The sequence below is a fragment of the Suricata suricatta genome, chromosome 1, assembly GCF_006229205.1.
Source record: "Suricata suricatta isolate VVHF042 chromosome 1, meerkat_22Aug2017_6uvM2_HiC, whole genome shotgun sequence".
NCBI classification, from domain to species: Eukaryota; Metazoa; Chordata; class Mammalia; order Carnivora; family Herpestidae; genus Suricata; species Suricata suricatta.
Genome location: NC_043700.1, coordinates 37,821,215 through 37,840,932, shown reverse-complemented (window position 1 = coordinate 37,840,932; position 19,718 = coordinate 37,821,215). Strand labels below are relative to the sequence as shown.

General features: G+C 48.1%; 1 protein-coding gene across 5 annotated transcripts in view; it reads right to left on the bottom strand.

The window, feature by feature from the left end:
• Nucleotides 1-446: 446 nt before the first annotated feature.
• The window catches only part of CSGALNACT1 (chondroitin sulfate N-acetylgalactosaminyltransferase 1), a 252,405-nt gene continuing 233,133 nt past the window's right edge, over nt 447-19,718 (bottom strand). For all 5 annotated transcript variants that reach the window (XM_029936838.1, XM_029936843.1, XM_029936833.1 and 2 more), the window contains 4 exons: nt 14,069-14,247; nt 12,772-12,866; nt 5,023-5,104; nt 447-2,320 (listed from right to left, as the gene is read on the bottom strand). In XM_029936838.1, the coding sequence (XP_029792698.1) occupies nt 2,031-2,320; nt 5,023-5,104; nt 12,772-12,866; nt 14,069-14,247 (646 nt within the window). In that variant the 3' untranslated portion in view covers nt 447-2,030. The remainder of the gene's footprint in view (nt 2,321-5,022; nt 5,105-12,771; nt 12,867-14,068; nt 14,248-19,718) is intronic.

Sequence of the window (19,718 nt, the reverse complement as noted above, 5' to 3'; positions counted from 1 at the left end):
CTCAAAAGAAATAAGCGTTAAAACAAAAAAATAAAAAGGACAAGAAAAATGTATTAACAGCCGGATTTTTCATGATGGTTCTCTCCTCCTCCTGTACCAGTGGTTCTCAACCAGGTACAGTTTGTATCCCCCCCAGGGGACATTGGGCAACGACTGGAGACACTTTGGTTGTCAAACTAGGCGAGAGATGCTCTTGGCATCTAGCGGGTGAAGGCCAGGGGCGCTGCTGAGTGCCTACAGGGCACAGGTCAACCCCCACAACGAAGACCGATCCAGCCCAGGATGTCTGTAGAACCAAGGTTGAGAAACCCTGGTCTTTGCACATACAGGAAGTTTTCCCAAAACTAAAAACCATGGCATTCTTGCTCCAAGAAGAAATATATCCACAAATCACATTTTATTAGCTATCCAATGCCACCTTCCATTCATGTCCTGTGTTTTAATTAAATTTTATGAACTACCAGTACAAATCAATATAATGCGTTTTTTTTGTTTTTTGTTTTTTTTTTACACACCAACAGCTTGAATGTTCCTGAAGCTTTTAAACAATGAGTTGACTGTGGGCAAACAGAAGGCAAGGAATCACAGATAATTAGCTCATGCATCTGGTGCTGGCTAATAAATAAATAATTTTCACATAAATGTAGAAACCACTCAATGTTAACTGTATTTATTTTTTTAAATAGTTGGAAACTGTAATAAAATGCAATTTTCAGAAGCATCTTAGTGACTAAGTAGAACAGCTTCATTTAAAAAACAGTGAAGTTCCTTTCTCCTAGATTGGGGTAGGTGAACATGTAATAAAATCTTCCATCTCACTTGACTCTGGCAGATGGAGTGATCTTTCACAAAACACATTTTTCTGCATTTCTTCTCATGAAAGCCAGCGGCCAGGAAGAGCACCCTGCTTTGAAAAGAGATTGTTTGGTTCACATGGTATCCTTTGGTAGGACAGTGATCCCCAGTTCTCCTGAGGAGAAAATGGATTTTTTGACTTCTGAATAAATCAAGATATTACCAGTCTGAATGAGTTTTCCTTTTCTGTTAAGGTAAAAAGTATACCTTTCTTTCCCTCTAGTGTTCAATTGCTCCTCTTGGGAAATACTCTTCGGATAAAGTATCTATATGTCTTGCTCTATCAGTAGCCCCACACCATGGCTTCCGTATGACAAAAGGTCTGACATTCAGTGTCCGACGTGACCAGCATTTGCCATGTCCTTGGATATGGGGGTCAGTCTGAACTAAAACTTCTCGTAATATATCTAAAAGTATCTTCTTAAAAGATATAAAAATGTATGCTAACTTGTGCTCTCTTAGTAAGGCTTGCAAATTGGTAATTAAATAAGCAGAATATAACTCAAAGGCAAAAAAAGTGCATTTTTAAATAAAATTAAGAAATAGAGATGATTAGGACTAGAATAAAAGAGATGAGCAGATTATTTTTGGTTAATCTTGGGTGAAAACGGCACAATAGTTTCTTTCTTTCTTTTTTTTTTCTTTTCTGAGTCCGTTTGGTTTTAATATCCTCACAAGGATCGCCATGGGTGTATCTTTGAGTTTCACGCGGTCTCCTCACCCGCCTTCTGGTTTGCTAGCTTTCCTGGGCATCACAGCCCTACCAGTGTCATTGTTCCTATGGGGAGACACGTGCTTGCCTTTCGTTCTAAAGAACTTTTTAAGAAACTGGTCTTAGTTCATGAATATTTCTACGAGCACAAGGAAACGCGCTCTCACTTGGCTGTCCACCCAACCAGAGCCTCCGCGTCAGCAGGCTCCTAACCTCACCGTCATTCTGCTTTGCCAGACGCTGCACAGGATGCATTTGGCCTTCTCTTGCAGGCAAAGATTTTAATTCCTGTTGCATAAAGCTAAATAGACAGAAATTGGAGGCTCCCTCCCCTCATCTCTTTCCCTTATCAGTCGAATTCTTTTTTTGCCCTTCATGGAAATCCTTTCCTTGTCACAGCCACTTGTTCAGTAATCACAAAATGGAAAAAGTAAACCATCTCCCCAAACCTGTTCCTGGGAGTTCATGTTTTTTTGCTACTTGTCTTCTGCTTCTGTTTGCGAAGGTGAGCCTCTATCTCATGCCTGAAGACCAGCATCCCCAGCTGCCCGTGGGATGCCTCGTTCATGGCCTTGGACTGCATGCACATCTTGTACTGCTCCGGGGTCAGCTCGTCCACACAGCGCTTCTCATGCCAGAGGTGGAAGAGTCCCCGCACCGGCGTCCGCACCACGATGAGGTTGCTGTGGAGATACTTGCGGTAAAGGTGCACGTCCTCTCCGCCCCAGCCTTTGATGTCCAAGTCAAAGCCACCTGGCAGGAGAGAACACAGCGCTGAATCGAGCTGCACGGCCGTCTCTGGATCCATTTTTGCCTTTCTGATCCGCATAGGACTTTGTCTGAAGAGAGGAAGCATCAGGGGAGATGTTTCACTGCCCACCCCGCCAAGTTATGAGCGTGTCCATCCAGGAAAGGGAACTCAGGAATCGCGAACAGAGAGGAAGCTGGCGGCAGTGGCAGGTCACCTCCTTGAGGACGAGGCCGCCGGAGAAGCCCCAGCGTCTGCCTGCTTCCGAGAGCCGGCAGCAGTGCTCATGTTGGCCCGAGCCCCAAGTTAAGACTTTTCAGCTTAAAACCCTCAAATGAAAACTCTTGTTTCTGTTTGAATGTGGCCCCTGTCATTCAAACAGAACAAAGCAGGTGCTAGCAGCCTGAAAGAGTAATAGGAGCTCAGTGTGAAAAAACTTAATGTCCCCCAAAACACTCTGCCTTTCATAGACTAAAGTGGTCCCCAAAGCTGTGTGTCCACCACAGGCCAGTGAAGTGGGCCATGTTTAAGGGACTGGCCTCACAGTCAGTTCGGAAGTTCTGCTCAGAAAATCTGGTTCCACTCCATGGTCCCTTAAAGTCTCACCTTTGTCAACTGAGATGCCCCACGTCTTTTCTCAACCTAAAGCGTACTGTCAACCAAACAGAACCAGAGAAGACTTGTGGTTTTCGTCACTGTTCCTTTTTCACCTAAGAGATTTATTTAACTCCCACAGGAAACAGTAAAGTCACCCAGAGGTATCATGTACCCCTTTACTCTCTGTAGCCCCCAGGCTGCACTGCTCCGATCAAGGCCACCTCGGGGCCTGGGGGAGGGGCTCCCGCACAGGAGAACTGCATCCCACCCAGGGCCGGACCATGTACACAAGTGATTCATGGCCCCCCACTGGTAGGCCGGTGTATGATACTGAGTCAGGGGTCCAGAATTTGAGTCTTGGTTTGGCCACTTCACCTCTCTCGAGTTTTGGTTTCTTTATCCTGAAATGAACTAGATGTCATAAACAAATGAGATAGTAATATAAAGGGCAGTGTTTGGTTATCTGTAATTGATTTATTATTGTCAGTATCATCACAACTTATTAAAGAGAAGGTGCAAAAGGAAGATGCTTACAAAATAAATACAAGATCGCAAAGAATGCCCTGGATCCAGATGGGACCCAGAGATTCTGAGGTCATGGCCACGGCTGAGAAACAGCACCCTCATGTGTTTCAGCGGCAGCTATGATGCCCCACATCTTTAGGAAAATCCAATTTATTCTAAATTCAAATTGGATAAACATACATTATCACAAAAAAATCCTTCCCTGTACAAGGAAAGTTTCTCAAAATGGAAATCCGCTGTAGAAAATTTAAAAAATAGTCATTTTGAGAAATTTTACTTGCACAGAATCATTCAGAAATATTTCTTAGAGAAATCAAAGGACACCTGTGGTTAGTTGCCAGGAGCACCCCGCCACTCACAGACCGTCGTGGTGCTCTTAGCTCCCTTTGCTTTAAGTGGTTGGTTCCTTTCTTTCGGTAGGGGTTCTATAGTCCCTGTAGGCCACACCCTCTGAACAAAAACCTGGAGCTGCTCAGATTGAGTCACAGGCCGAACAGGAATCTCCAGGAGACAGCAAAAGGGACAGAATCCTGGAGGCCCACGGGGAGGTGGAGGAGACGGGTCTCCATGCTCCGTGGGGCCTCCCTGACTCCATCCCAGCCTGGGGTCTACGCTGAGCCGCTGAGCCTAAGATCAAGGTTTCTGGTCTGTTCGTTCATGCCCTAGTCATGTATAACCCACAGTTCTGTTGTCTCGAGACACATGAGTAGGGACCACCACGGGGAGGAGAGTGGCGTTTCCATGGGGGACAGGAGTGCCCTGTTCTCATCCTTTGTCCCTCACTTGCTGCAGTGCAGACCCTTTGCCTTTTGGTCTCAACTGCAACCTAAGGGCCTTTCCTCTTGGGGCTCTGGGAGGGCGTGTGTGTGGACATGTGTGTGGATGCATGTGTGGACATGTGTGTATGTGTTTGTGGACATGTGTGGATGCATGTGTGTGGACATGAGTAGACGTGTGTGTGGATGTGTGTGTGGATGCGTATGTGGATGTGTGTTTGTGAATGTGTGTGTGTGTAGATGTGTATGTGTGGATGTGCATGTGTGGATGTGTGTGTGTGGATGTGCGCACACACACACGTATGTGTTGATGGTGACTGTACACTCAGCTGGAGCTTGAAGTAACATCTGGAATTTTTGAAGGTTCAGCAGAGAGAATTTTGTATATTTTCTGGTATGTAATTTTCCACAATTTCTCATGTTACCCTTATTGTGGACCCTGCTACTAGGGAGCCCAGAAAGTTCTGCATGAGAGAGACTACAGCCAGAAGTAGGCTGGAAGGAGGCACTGGGGGGACCGGCTTCAAAGCTGCCTTTTTGCAACAACAGCCTTTTCCCTGAGATTGTGTGCTGCAATTGGGGTGACTGAGAGGGGCTGATGGAAATTATAGGGGCTCACGGGTTGCACACTCCGGAGCCCCATCCTGGTCCAGCCTCTCAGTCCAGGACAAGAGGAAGGGCCTTTTCTTAGGAAATGGCACCATCTTTGCCGTCAGACTCCCCGGAACCTGCCCCCACTCCCTCGCGGCCGCTTGTGGCCTGTAGGTGGCAGCAGAGGCGCGGACTCGCGGCACGCCGCTTTGTCTTACCTATATTGATGAAGTCTGACCGATACTGGCACGTCATCCCAAATCCAAAGTCTCTCCAAAATCCAGTTTCCTTCTTTATGACCTGCAGGGAAAACACTGTCATTTCAGAAGGGAGGGGATAGTGGATATAAATAGAGAGGATTCACAAACTTGTGTAAGCAATGCTAAGTAGGGAGCCCATCCCATCACTGATCAGTAGCCACAACCACAACCCGGTGTGGGAACTGCACATGGAGCTGAGCCCTTTCAGACGGTTAGGAATACATGAACTCACCAGTTCCAAGATGGGCCTTGTGATTTTTGGCACCTCTGGTTGGAATGTTTCTAGGGTGTAGGCATGAACACACACACACACACACACACACACACACACACACACATTCTCTCTCTCTCTCTCTCTCTCTCTCTCTCTCTCTTTCTCTCTCTCTCTCTCAAAAACAAACCAGGAGAGCAAGCTTTTGAGCAGCGCCATGGAAAAGCCACCTACGTGTCTGGCCCAGCACCAGTGCCAGAGAGAGTGCAGGGCAGGGGGCCAGCAAAGGACTCAGGAAGTGGAAAAAAGGGATAGAGAACAACTCGGAATTCAGCTGCCCTGGCACAGGGCACAAACAGGACTCCCTCGGGGAATAAAAAGAAAACCTGAGAAGGCAGTGTGTCACCCAGCTCCGCTAACTCTCACTTGCTGAGGTAAAGGCGCCAAGAGTCCAGGTTCTGAAGAAAGACTCTGTCCATTCATCTTTAAACTGTTTTAAAACCAAACTGTTCCCAAAATCATCTGTGGTGGTGCCACGCTGCAGGGCTGCCGAGAGGCCATCCAAGCAGTGACTGTCCTCAAACTGCGAGATCTGGTCCTCCTCAGTCTCTGACTCAGGAAGTAAATTCCCAACGCATCTGCTAAGTGCGCAAGGCTTTTAAAGCACTGTAATCATTTGGTTGAAATCACTCTGGGACTAAGTTTGACACCTTAATAGCTCTTTTTCTTGATCATTCTTGAGGTTAACATAGGTGCTTAGTGGAGAAAGTGCCCTCCTAGGGAGGGGAAGGCGCTGGGGAAGGGAAGGAGGCGGCAGCAGGTCCCCATCGCTGGGATCTCTGCATTTTCCTGCCTTCTAGGCCTGGCTCTTCAGAGCCGGTGTAGCTGGGGAGGAGCGCGGCTGGCAGTCTCTGGCTGGCCTTCTCCTCCCAACTTGACCACTGGCTGGCTTTTTTTGCCTCAGGCAGATCCCTCACTTCTTGGAGCCTCTATTTCCTTTCCTATAAATGAGGAGGTTTAGCTAAATCGAGGCTAAAGTCTCTTCCAGGTCTTCTATCCAAACATGTATCCTCACTGCTATTTCACCTTCCAGAAGTTTCATGTTGTCTCCACTACAGCCTCAATTACATCCCACAAATGGCTCGTGGAAGGGCTGTGAACTTAAAATTTTTCTGCCCCGTAAGCCCTGGAACCACCTTATTTTCATTACAACCTACACATAGATGCTGTCGGCACAGAGTGAACGCACACGCGTCAGGGCTGCTGAAGGGAAGTAAGGGCCGAGAGAGGTTTCGTCCATTAGGGGCCCAGCAGATGTGCTCCAATTCTTCCGCAGAACAAAGGCCTGTTATACGATAGCTCCCAAGTGACAAGGCAATTTCATTAGTATCAACTGGAAAGATTTTGCAGGGCAGGAAAGTTTAGGAAAATCTCCACTGAGTCCTTTTTTAAAAAATGGTTACTGTTTCATACCAGGTACCTGGTTTCTGTTGCAGCTATTGGCTGAATATCCTCGCTGCTGGCCAGGACACAGACAGGCCCTCTAAGCTTCTGTACAAAAATGGAGTCAAAAAGAAGTGCCAGTATCCAAACTTCAACCATTTGGCTGAGGTCTGTATGGGATCTAAAAGAGAAAGCTCCAAAACAGGAAGAACAACGGACCAGGCCTCAGACCTGGGCTGTGATGCAGTGCCCAGCAAGGTTGAACAAGGTCAAGAGTGACCCTCACCTGGGGACAATGTGACAGAGAACAACTGATCTATGGGCTGGGGAATGCACTGTATAAACACTTACTGATGTCAGCTTTAAAGTCGGCATGCCAGGGAAAGTCACTATCTGAAATGCTCACTGAAATTTAGCCCTTGGTAGAAACTGATCTGACCACACCCTTAGCATATAGTGTCAGGGCAAGATGGAGTGTCCGGATGACAGGCTCTACCACCCATAGCTGTGCCGAGCCCCTGGCATAGTGCCCGCAACGAGCAGCCTGGCTGCGAGTGAGCACTCTCAAGCATGCATCAGATCACAGCTCAGGGCTTTAATGCAATTAGAATAACGTCCCCCCCCCCCCAACAACATCTAGCTGCAAAGGTCTTAAGTGACCCAACCCTGGCCTGCCGCGCCCATCTCATATTTCCGCCTACAGCGTCTCATCCTACTCTGCCCTTGAGCACACCAGGCTCACAGGTCTCTAAGGCTGGACACTTACAGACCCCCTACCCAGGTCACCTTTTCGCTGCTCACAACTGGGCTCCAGTGTCACTTGCCTAGGGCAAACATCCTGACCCTCTCAGCCTGTGTCGCCACTGTCCCCCACATGTCACTCTCCACACCATCACCCGGTTTACTTCCTCTGTAACACTTAGGCTCTCCGAAATTATACTGTTGATGCATCTGTTTCTCTATTTTCTGACTTCACCCACCACCACTGGTGAGCATACACCCCGAGCCTTGGTCTCATTCACAGCACCCAGATCACTATCCAGCACACAGGAGGTGCTCAATAAGTGCTTCTCCAAAGAAAGGAGGAGGAGCAGTCCTGGGGCAGAGAGGGCTCCATGCCACTGGAAACAGACATAACTCAACTAGGGAATGCTTGAGTGGCTCAGCAAAGGCTTAGGAACTCCAGGGAGAAAATTCTCAGGATTGTGTCACTCTGGACCAGCAGACAAAAATATTTTCACCTTCCTAGGGACTAAGCACAGGGCTCTCCTTCTTAGAACCTCTGGCCCAGGCATAAGAAGCTTGCCTGCTCTGTGCAAGCTTTGAAAAGATCTACACCAAGGTTTACCACAACAGAGGAGGAGGAGACCCTAAGATAAAGATGCTACGTTAAAAGTAAAACATCCCCTTCGGTCCTGAATTTCACCGCTCTGTTTTCAAGTGCTATCCTCATTTTTAAAAACTGCCTTTCAGGATCTGGCTTCCCGTCAGCTCTCTGCAGCACCCGTTCTCCCCCCACCTTAGATCTCGGCAAGCACTGCAGGGCAGAAACACACCACAAAAGGACAGTTGTGAGGCCCACTCTACCACAGGAAGTTTCCAGACCCAAAGCTCTGTGGGCGATTCACGTGACGGGGGTGATTATTTTCTATTAGGACCAAAACACAAAGCACAAATCAGCGTCTCTCCCTGAAGATGTGGGAAGGCGGCCGCTCTGCAGCTGCACGGGGAGCCTCAGAGGCAGTCAGCGCCTGCTGCTTTAATGGTGCTGACTTGGACAACTGCCCGTGAAGCAATCTGGGCCCTGAAATAAAATAAATAACAAATACTCAGGCAGAGTATTTCCTCTAAATCAAAGAAAGCCTCCCAAGAACCAAGGTTGCATTCACCCAGCCTCACATTCACAAGAAACATCAACGGGATGCGACCCATGCAGTCCCCAGGCCCCACGCTTGGAGGGTTCCCTGCCTGGTGTCACACGCTTCAAATTCTTAATAATTCTTAACCAAGGGCCCTGCATTTCACTGTGCACTGGGCCGTGCCAATTATGTGACCAGTCCTGCCTGTGAGCAGCAGACACGCTGAGATTCAGGGGCTTTGGCAGCTGGGTTGGGTGCTCCACGGCTCCACCTCATCTGCACCTTCCTTATGCCCTGGGCCCCAGGGAGGCTGCCTGTGCCTTGTAGCCTGGAGGCAGAGTGACCTGCCCAGGAGAAGTCCGCCACTTGTGGCTGAGCCCAGACCAACACCATGACTGCTGTGACAGTTTCCATTTCTTGAGAAGTAAGATATTCTGGAGGCACAGCTGTCACAGAATTGGGTTAAGAATGGACCCAAAAGCCACCTCCTCCAAGATCTGTACTAACCTACAATTTTCTACAAGTCGTCTTTTATTGGTATCTGCTTTAAAAAGGGCGCCTGGGTGGCTCAGTTGGCTAAGCATCCAGCTTCGGCTCAGGTCATGATATTGCGGTCTGTGGGTTCAAGCCCTGCACAGGGCTCTGTGCTGACAGCTCAGAGCCTGGAGCCTGCTTTGGATTCTATGTCTCCCTCTCTCTCTCTGACCCCCCCCCCCAACTTGCATGCTCTCTCTCTCTCAAAATAAATAAACATTAAAAAAAAAAAAAAGATAAAGTGTCTTCTGAAGGGTGTCATACTGGACCAGGAATCATCCAGGTTCCCTATTCTAGGAATCTACCACCTGAAGCTAGACTCTATGCCCTCCTGAAAGCACTCTGAGGCCACAGAACATGTCCCCTACCACCTGGCATCCTTAGCCCAGACTCCGCCATGCGGGACAGGATTTGAGTTCCCAGCCCTACCTCTTAGCAATCTGAGCAAGTGACTTGACTTACTCTCTAACCTTCAAGTTGGCATCTGTGAAATGAGCATAATAATGACTTATCACCTGCGATCCTCCAGATAAAGCAGGCACAGAGCTGGGTTCCAAAAGGCTGAGTATGGCACCTGTTAACACTATTTTTGGAACTCAGTTAGTGTCTGCTTCCTGAATATATAAAGGCAGACGAAAAGGATGGACTATGCCCAGTCAGCAATTTTTAGAAATTTAAACCAAAATGCAGGTTAGTGGTGAAATACTTGGAAGGGGGTAGAGACAGGTAAGGGTATATAATCCAAGAGTAAGGATAGGAGCCAACAGAACATTCACACACTGGACAGAGGAGCACGAAGTCACTGGATTTAAACGATGGCTGGGCTGCATGACAGACTGAGGTGTGAGGCACCGCGGGCAGCAGAGGTGGTGAGGACGGCCCGGGGGGCAGGCCGGCACCCGGAACCCTGGGCAGGTATGCTTGCCAGGCAGAGCAGCCAGTGTGGGTGTCTACCACGCTGGTACCATGTGCCAGGCACTGGGGTTTGCAGACATTTCCTCTGTAATCAGTTTCCAAGTCTGTTTGTGGAGAGCAGCACCAAGGAATGGAGGCTGGCCGGGGCCGGGGCCGGGACCGGCCACGACGAGCTCACCAGGGTTATGCAAGTCTCTTCCCGCCCGCCGTTCAGCGACATCACTCTGGGGCCCTGAAATAGGCCAGCTGGGAGTACTGACACCACAGAAAGCGGCAAATGCTATGAAGTGGGGAGAAACACTTTTTTCTCCCCCTCCTTTCAGAGAGTGGATTGTTAAACATTTACTAGCACACTGCTGGCTCCGTGCCATAAAAGATTATTTAAAATGGGATTAATCTGTGTTTTGGAAACGTATCTCTGGCAGAGGGTGAAGGGAAGACTGGATTATAGGAGAGGGAAAGGGTCTACAGACAGAAGAGGTAGAAAATTCTGGCCGTGGCGCCAGCAGGAACAAGGCTTGAACCAGGAGAGTGGAATGTCTAAACTTAATAATTATTTAAGTGAGAGTCATTCCGTTCTCTCTGAGCTGTTTCTACATTAAAGCATCGGCAAGTTTTGTCTCAGGTTTAAAACTCAAGAAATTAAATGCAGGCATAATATCCCATCATTTTGCATATTTCTTATTATTAATGGTCTGTACTCAAAAGTAAAGAAATAAGTAGTCTGAACACATATACACACACAAATCACAAACGTAGCTTCTGGCTTTAGTCTGAAGACACAGTGTATCAAACAGCGGTGGCAATGGCCTGAGAAGCAACGACTCGCACAGGGACTAACGAGGTCACGTTTGCAAGTCTGCTCTGAAAATTCGGCTTGTGTTTGTCTGCATCAATTAGTCATTTTTGTTACAGCTACACTCTGGATCTGGATTCTTCCTTCACCTTGGTACTGATTTAACACGGGGGGCTCTCAAGATACATCTACACCATCTAGGTCTACACCAAACTTACATCTGTATCTACATCTCGTATCTTTCATGACTGAGCCAAATGAACCCTTGGTAGGAAGTCTTTCCTAACTCACGGTCTCTAATCTTTTTCTTTTATACCTTCTTAGCACCTACACATTTTGTCTCCATTAAATTAATTCCTGTAGCTTTATGTTCTCCTTTGCAATTTTTGTCAGGTCATTTCCCTTACATTTCAGCCCTCGTCAAGATTCTAGCAAATCTGCTTGCCCTGCACTGGGGGAAGGAAATCCTGCTTTTGGCCTGAGTTCTGCTATTAGCTAGTTGTGTGATCTTAGGCGAGTCTATAAAAACAAAATGAGAGGGTGAGCAAAGTGGGCCCAAAGGGAAATCATGCTAGAACGGGTGAGGAGCAAACCTCATCCCACCTCAGTGGACCGAAGCTGAAACCTTCTGGAAAAGGTCCTAAGTCAACTGCCAGAGGTTAATTGGAGGATGGGGTGAGAAAGAATGGGTTTTGCTACTTCCAGAAGCTTAAAGGCAGAATCAGCCCTACACAAGAACTTCAAAAAACTTTCAATTACTCTCCCATTGCACAGAAGCAATGGCTTTGCCTCAAGAGGACACGGAGCCACTCAAAGCGATGAAGAAGCCCCAGGTGAGATGCCCCCTGATATTCAGCCTGAGCTGGAACGCAGCTTTAGACAAACCCAGCTGATCTCTCTGCAGGAAAAGGTAAGAGTTCAAGCTGGGGGTGATAGCAATACTGGGCATTTTGTCTCGGAAGAGCATAGGGCATGCCTTTGTGCATTACAGAGTCCCTCTTCTGGCTTCACCTCATCTTCCTCCTGCCTGCACTGCTTCTCTGCTGAATGGACTAACGGCCAGGGCCACCACCACCAAGACCACTCAGCATACAGAGATCTTTGGTCACTGTGTGGCTCCATTATCTATCACCCGTGCAGCCAAGATCTTAGCAGAGAAGTCCCTCCAACGTTCCTTTAAAAGCCACCTTGCGGGGGACCTGGGTGGCTCAGTCTGTTAAGCAACCGACTTCAGTTCAGGTCATGATCTCGTAGTTAGTGAGCTCTAGCCCCATGTCCAGCTCTGTGCTGACAGCTCAGAGCCCGGGGCCTGCTTTGGATTCTGTGTCTCCCTCTCTCTCTCTCTCTGCCCCTCCCCTGCTCTCTCTCTCTCTCTCTCTCTCTCTCTCTCTTAAAAATAAACATTTTTTAAAAAGTGTCACCTTGCTGGTACCTCCTCTGCTGCCACCCTGGACCTGAGGCCCCGTGGTGTGTGACAATGATGGTGTGATGGGAAGGGCCCTGGATCTGTCCTTATGCTCGCACTGACTCACTCCCTGTGTGACCTGGGGTGAGCCATCCCTTTCTGACTTCTCTTTTCCATCTGTCCGATGGAACTGTAAATCTTACCCTTCTTACCACAGAGGGTTTGTAATAATAAAGAGAAAATGTGCTTGTTGCATCCATAATGCAATAATAATAGTTTCCGAAAACCATATAAGAAAACTATGAAGGTGTGAAATTACCTTTCTGTGAGGTACTATTCCTATTTATTTTCCACTTTTAAATATTGCAAGCACTTTTAATCAACAAGGCACTGGGAGGAAAGGCCAGAACGTCTGCCAAACTTAAAAATTACTATGGGAACTAGTCCACAGATTTCCACTCACCTTTACTCATGGTCAGGTGCCCTTGGTAATGAAAGACATGAAACAGAGCCACACAAAGGCACCTGCAGGGTAATTACTCACCAGCTGCTGTTCTAAGGGAGGGACCGCATCATGATGGCCGTATATTATGCCGGGATTGTACTGACTGAAAAGGACTGGATAAAATACCTTCTTCCCTGCAAACCAGAAAACAAACATTCACTTGAAGCAACAGACAAAACCATTAGGTTTGTTCACTTATATTCAGTCCTCTGAAATGACCCAGATATTTGCATCCACTTTTCCTTTTCTTATCACTCAAGCCCAAAACAGATCTTAGGAGTTCGCACAGGTAGATCAGGTGGACAGACTCTCAGAGAGCTCTGACCTCCTAGCACAGAAGTGGTATTCGAAATGCTGACAGTCCTTGGGGCGCCTGGGTGGCTCAGTCGGTTGAGCATCCAACTCTTGATTTCAGCTCAGGTCAGGATGCCAGGGTTGTGGGATCAAGCACCACACTAGGCTCTATGCTGAGTGGAGAACCTGCTTGAGATTCTCTCTCTCTTTCTCTCTGCCCTTCCCCTGCTTACACAAGTGCTCAGCTCACTCTCTCTCTCTCTAAAATAAAAAATAGAAACAACAACAACAACAAAAAACCCCAAAATACTGAGGGCAGGTGGCTGTGGCACAGGGCATCAACCAACAGGAGTAAGCATGAAAGAGAGTTGGGTACTCTCTGTCCTGCCAGATGTTAACCCTTTAATGGCTGGCTTGTGAAGGGTCTGAAGGGTGGCCAGACAGGTCATGGTGACTTCAGGCAGCAGGAGCAGATTCAGGGGCCCCAGGGCACTTGCTCTTTACCAGTTTACACAGAAGAGTTTGAATATTTTAAAGTAATTATCAGCTGAATATCAGCCCTTGCTATGAGTCAAACTCCATGAAAATCATTTTCATATTGTGGGTTCGTCCTGCTCAAAGCCCTTACTCCCTTGGGAACTGGCCACAGCTACACCTTTCCCTTTAGTTTCAGGCAGCTTTCCAGTCCCTGTTCTCCCCCTAGCCCCCACTGCACTTTCTCCTGTGGATGTTCACTTGGGCCAACCTCCTAGCGGAAAATGGAAAATGGGTTTTAGACTTGAACCTAGGTCAAAGGGTCCCAGAATTAGGGCGGCTGACAAGCGCACACCATGACATCAAAGGAGAAATCAAACTAGATGATTTTGCTTTTTCTTGGTCTTTGGGTAAAATAGGGCCAATTTTTCTTGGCCATTTGGTAAAACTGGGCCAATTCAGAAGCAGGACATCAGAGGGAACAATGAAGAGAAAGAGTGTGAGTGTGACAGTGCTAAAGACCACCCTGGAGGAGAGAGAGGGAAGAGCTGATTCGAGAGCCCCATACCTGGCTGTGTGTTCAGCCTGCATGTGTTGAGGAATTCGGAGGTGAAGTAGATATCAACGTCACAGAAAAAGAGAAGGACATTACTTCCTTTCCAGAAGCGGGCTCCAACATCAAGTCCCTTTCCCCGAGAAAACTCTCCATTCAGTTGGATGAAGGTAAAGTTCCTGAAGTTGGCAGCTCTAAAAGGGAAGACCAGACAGAGTCACTTATGAGCTCATGCACCCAGGCGGACAGAACCCCCTAGGCAAACACATGACCAGGGCGCACCCACATTTGCCACCTATCTTTTGTCACCCTGCGGACACTGAGACTACCCAAGAAGATACAGAATGACCCAGACTCACTGGAAACTCACTGAGATTAAAGGTTCCAAGGATACTTAGTGAAATTTTACCTTATTTTTTCTTTCTCTAGCGTTTCCCCATTATGAAAACTGGGCTGTTATGCTAATGGATATTCTTTGTGATAGAGAAAACTTCAACAAGTGGGGACTGGGCCAACAGAACCCAGGCAATCTCCATGCTTCCTGAGTCACCTACTAAAACCACTGCACCGAAGAAATAAAGTCACATTGGAATGGCCCCACCTAGCATCATCTCGTCTGTATGTAACTCCAGAGACCAGGCATGATGGTCTTGATGTATGTCTACCCCCAAGTAGACTTCAACCTGGACTCCTTCCCCATCTTTAGGTAAAGCAAGAGAGCATGGTAGGGGAAATGAGCGACTTGTCCCAACCCTGGCTCTCTCTTCTGTGATCTAGGCAAGCCCATTAATTTCCTGGAAGTACAGTTGCCTCATCTGCAAAATGGGAATAATAACACCTTCCTTAATTATCTCACAGAGTGATTAGTTAGATAAACACTGCCAAGAGTCTAAAACAGTATGTAATCATGAGCAATTGCTGTCATTAGCACAGGTGAGGATCCCCAGGCTTGTGATAGTAAAGCCGAGACATTTCTCCACTTGGCTGTTCTTTCCCTGGGGCATCAGAACCCTCTGAAATGGGGCATGTCTTGAGCAGAAGTTCCAGGAACTCATGCTGTACCTAGAGGGACTGGGATTGTCTTCTGACAGATGGAACTAGAGAACTACTTTGAGTCCTAACCTAGTTTGAGATCTTACCTCTGTGTGTGCAGGGGCCTGGCATTAGGCAAACCTCCCTTTTCCTGCTCACATCGGTCTTCTTTTCATAATGGTTCCTCTCCTTCCACAGCCTGACTCTTCCCCCTACCTGTTCCTAACTTCTCCCTAATTTTTTTAAGAAAGAGAGAGAGCACGAGCAGGGGAGACAGGCATTGCGAGGGAGAGAGAGGATCCACGCTCAGCGCACAGCCTGACACGGGGCTCAATCTCATGACCCTGGGATCATGACCTGAGCCGAATCAAGTGTTGGACGCTCAACCAACTCAGCCAGCCAGGTGCCCCACTCATCTCTAATCTTGATGTACTCAAAACAAATAAAAAAACCCATTTCCATTTTAAAGTCTGTATTCCAAGTAACCACCATGGGTGAAGGTCAACACAAATATAGAGTCAGAAGCTTTCCCAATGGTAAGCTGTCCTTGTATCTGGGGGTCTAATCAGAGGGGCTAGTCGTGCTGCTCCTTCCTTATCCTCTTCTTTCAGATCTGGGAGCAAGCTTGGTTTTTTTAATCTCGGAAATCTGTGGGCCCAACTTCGTCTGAGTCCAAAGCCAGACATGCTTTTCAGATTTAGATCAAGGCAGCAGGCCTGGTGGCTGGAAGAGTTCTGGTGTCTGAGTCAGAAAACCTGGATCCAGGGCTAGAACTGTGCCCCCCCCCCCCCCGCCAGGGGCTCCACAGATGTTTGTGATCAAAGATGTGACTAGAGAAATGACTAATCCTAGCTTCACCTCTCATCTATGTGGGGAAAGTCATTTCTCTTCTCTTGCCTTAGTTTCCTCATTGCGACTCTGATTGTTACAGAGCCCAGAGGGCCCTTTCCACTCCAAAATTCTATTTTTCTGGGATTCTGCCCGCAGTTCAGCACTGCCTCACCTTTGGAGGCATTCTCCCGGTAGGCGGTCCCCGTTCACATTTTCTGTGAGTGGCACTGATGCTGTGTTCCAAAGCCTCTTCAGGACTTGGTCTGGCCCTAGCTAGGACAATGCCACCTCCCTGCTGCACAGATGTGCAGGTGGAGCGAGGCCGCTGCAGTCCCGCTCACATCCCCTGGAGCGTTCCACAGCCCAGCTCCTGAAGGCAAGCTCAGTCCACTCCCTCTGCCCTAGGTGGGCAGTTTTCAGGAAAGTTTTACCCTGGGGAGGTGCCTAGATTTTTCCCTCTTCCTCTAAGGGAGTCTCCTGCCAGGTGTCCCAGGACCTATCCACATCCGGGGGCTCATCTTTTTTCTAATAGCCATAGTGAGTCTCCTTCTTGATTTGTCTCAAGGCTCATACTCTTCAGGACCCTCCCAGACTACAGGGATACCTGTTAGCTAACTGGCAGAGATGGCAGGGAGGACTGGCCTGTCCTTGAGCAGAGCTTTCCTCATTCAGGTTGTATCTGACTCATAATTCAGATCCCTCCTCCAGGAAGTTTTCCAGGATCTACCATTATGGAGTTCAAGCATTAAAATGCTTTATATTTGAACGATGGCAAGCAGCTTTCACCAAAGGAAGAGAAATGCTGCTCCTTAATACGCTATGTTAAAGGAACTGCTGATTGGCCCCCTTGAACAGCCTACAGTCTATTGTGTATATGTATCAAGTTTTTACAGAAGTTAAGTCATGTTGAATACTTAAATAAGAACATAAGGCAGGGTACCTAGCTGGCTCAGTCAGTGGAGCATGTTGACTCTTGATTTTGGGGTTGTGAGTTTCAGTCCCACTCTGGGTGTAGAGATTACTTAACAAAAATAAAATCTTAGGAAAAATAAAAGAACACAAGGCAGCATTAGAAACAGGTAACCCAGGGCACCTGGGTGGCTCAGTTGGTTGAGCGACCAGCTTCAGCTCAGGTCATGATCTCACGGTTCATGGGTTCGAGCCCCACATCAGGCTCTGTGCTGACAGCTAACTCAGAACCTGGAGCCTGCTTCAGATTCTGTGTCTCCCTCTCTCTCTGACCCTCCCCTGCTCACGCTGTCTCTCTCTGTTTCTCAAAAATAAAAATAAAAAACATTAAAAAAATTAAAAAAAAAAAAAGAAACGGAGGTAACCACATTAACTATATGACAACACAGAGTGAATGGTAGAGAGTGCCACACTCATCTGTGGTAACTGAAGCGTGCACTTACCCAATATATAACTTAATCTAGTTTGCTCTGTCTCCAAATTCCCCAAACCCTTGCTCCAGCCCAGTGGCTGTGCTGCAGCGAGGGCGGGGGAGGGCAGAGGTGAGGGTTGGGCCTGTCACTCACAGCCACTAGGAACAGGGGTGGGGAGAACATTGTGCCTAGTGTTTGAAATGACCTTTGGACGAACTTTTTCGAAAACTCTTAAAACATCCATTTCTGTGCTTCGATGTGCTGCCTGTAGAGAAAGAATTCAGGAAAACAGATGCCAAGGGACCCTCTGTATGGCCCTAATGTAAAAGGCAATCTGCTTCCTTTCTCCTCATTCACTCTCGCTGCAAGCAAGAGATGATCCACCTCCTATCCGTGGCACTACCCAATCTGAAAATGCACTTCAAAGTCACTCTCAGGGTGTCTCCAGGCCACCCAGAAAGCTGCAGGGTGGGGCACTCAGCTTTGTCCACTCGCTGTCCACACAGCAGCCCCTCTGACCCATGGGGGTAGGTATGCATGTGGCGCCTGCTTCCCCAGAGCCCCTGTCCCCACACAGAACCCTGCTCCACCCACCTCTACCTGGCTGCCTCACTCATCATGACCAGCACTGGTCAGCAGGAGACGTGCGTTGTTACCGTCTGCCTCACAGTGAGGGCTCTGAGCAGAAGGCCTGATCCAGGGAGCTGGACGTGAGTGCACAAGGAGGCAGGGTGGGGAGAGTCACCTGCAGCCTGGGAGGCACCATCAGCCAGTCACGGGCATTGGAGAAGGCCCAGGGCTAACTGTCATCCACCTGTGGTTCCCAGCGTGGCTGCCAGGTCACCGAGCTTGGCTATGAGTCTGTCTGCAGCTGGGTGATGGTACTGTCCTCCCTCCTGATCACTCAGAGCAAACACTCCTTACAACTGGCCCGTGTCTGGAGGAACCTCTTACTCTCCTCTTACTGTCAAGAAGGGCCTCTGATAATTAACAAAGTCTCTACTAACAAAGGGGGCTGAGCTGGAAACACCAGAAAAAGAATAGGGACAGAGTCACTTTGCCTCTTTCCCAGAACAGAGAGATTAATACATTGTCAAACCTCTGGGCCTGGAAGCAGACACCCTCTTCTCAGCTCAAACTCCTCAGCAGCAGCTCCAGAACCCAGGGTGCAACAGGATGAAGAGAAATTGGCTTCTGCAAGATAACCAGGCCCTTCCTCCAATGCGTCCCATATTTTTACTCAGGGGGGACTCGCTCACTAGGCCGGAGCACCCCTGCTCAACAGTGCATGAAACAGTGGATTAAGGGGCAGTGAGGCCATGTGAAAGCAAGGGCACATTTCAACACAAAACACTGATTCACCCCAACGGGGTCTGGCAGCGGGTTTGGGAATGTGCACAGCACAGCCATGAGACTATAACCCAAATATGTGGACCACAGAAGTGCACGGGCAAGGACTCTGTTTCGTCCTCTGTCCCGACCCCCCACCCCACAGGGAGCAGCCAGAAGACGGTCGCTGGTGCTGCACCGTGGCTGGGGCCTCCTACCTCCGGAGTACACGTCCTCCATCCACGCCAGCGAAACCCTACGCGGTCTTCACAACCAGAGCGTCACCACCTCTTAAGCCTTGCTGCAAACCCAGCGCCCTTTCTGGGCTCCCATGCACTTCGCCCAGTTCTCCATCTGTCCTCCTGTGCCCGGTGCCTTCTTGTGCCTTTGCCTGTATAGACACATACTTGATGACCTGACCGCTCTAAGGCCTTGGTGGGTAGGGAATGCCTTTTTTTTTTTTTTAATCTTCTGTGATGATCTGGCACTAGGCAGTAACTGGCACACACAGGGACACAGCAGGTGACCAAAAAGCATCACATAAATCAAGGGATGAATCTATGGGAAAAGCTGAGGTATATCCCAGACTTGTCACTGTTGGGGGGTAATTGCCCAGATCCCTCCTTCTTCCCTCAGGTGGGTCGTGGCTTAGCCCCTACACATCATCAGAAAGAGTTTCCAACCAACAGATTCCAGAGGTCAGGCACAAACCCATCATTTTAGAAAGAGGACAAATATGTAAATAACGAAGAGAACTGAGAAAAATACAATACAATTTGGTTTGAAACACTTAATTTACCCATACAAGGAAATGTAATATTTAGTGGTATGCCCAAAGTAATGGCCTGGTAAGAAAAATGGGCACTTTCCATAGTAGAGTGAGGGCATTCCATTCTTTGCCATGTAATTTCCTACTAAGAGTCAGAATATGCAGTTCCAAAAGGCCACATGATTACCCACCATTATTCTCTCTTCTTTTCTTCTTGAATTGTATTATTGACTGATGAAACTCTCAAGTCTCTCATTCAATTCTCGTCTTTTATATAATAAGTCTGGTGCACAGGGACTCCTCCAAGTTATATACAATCATT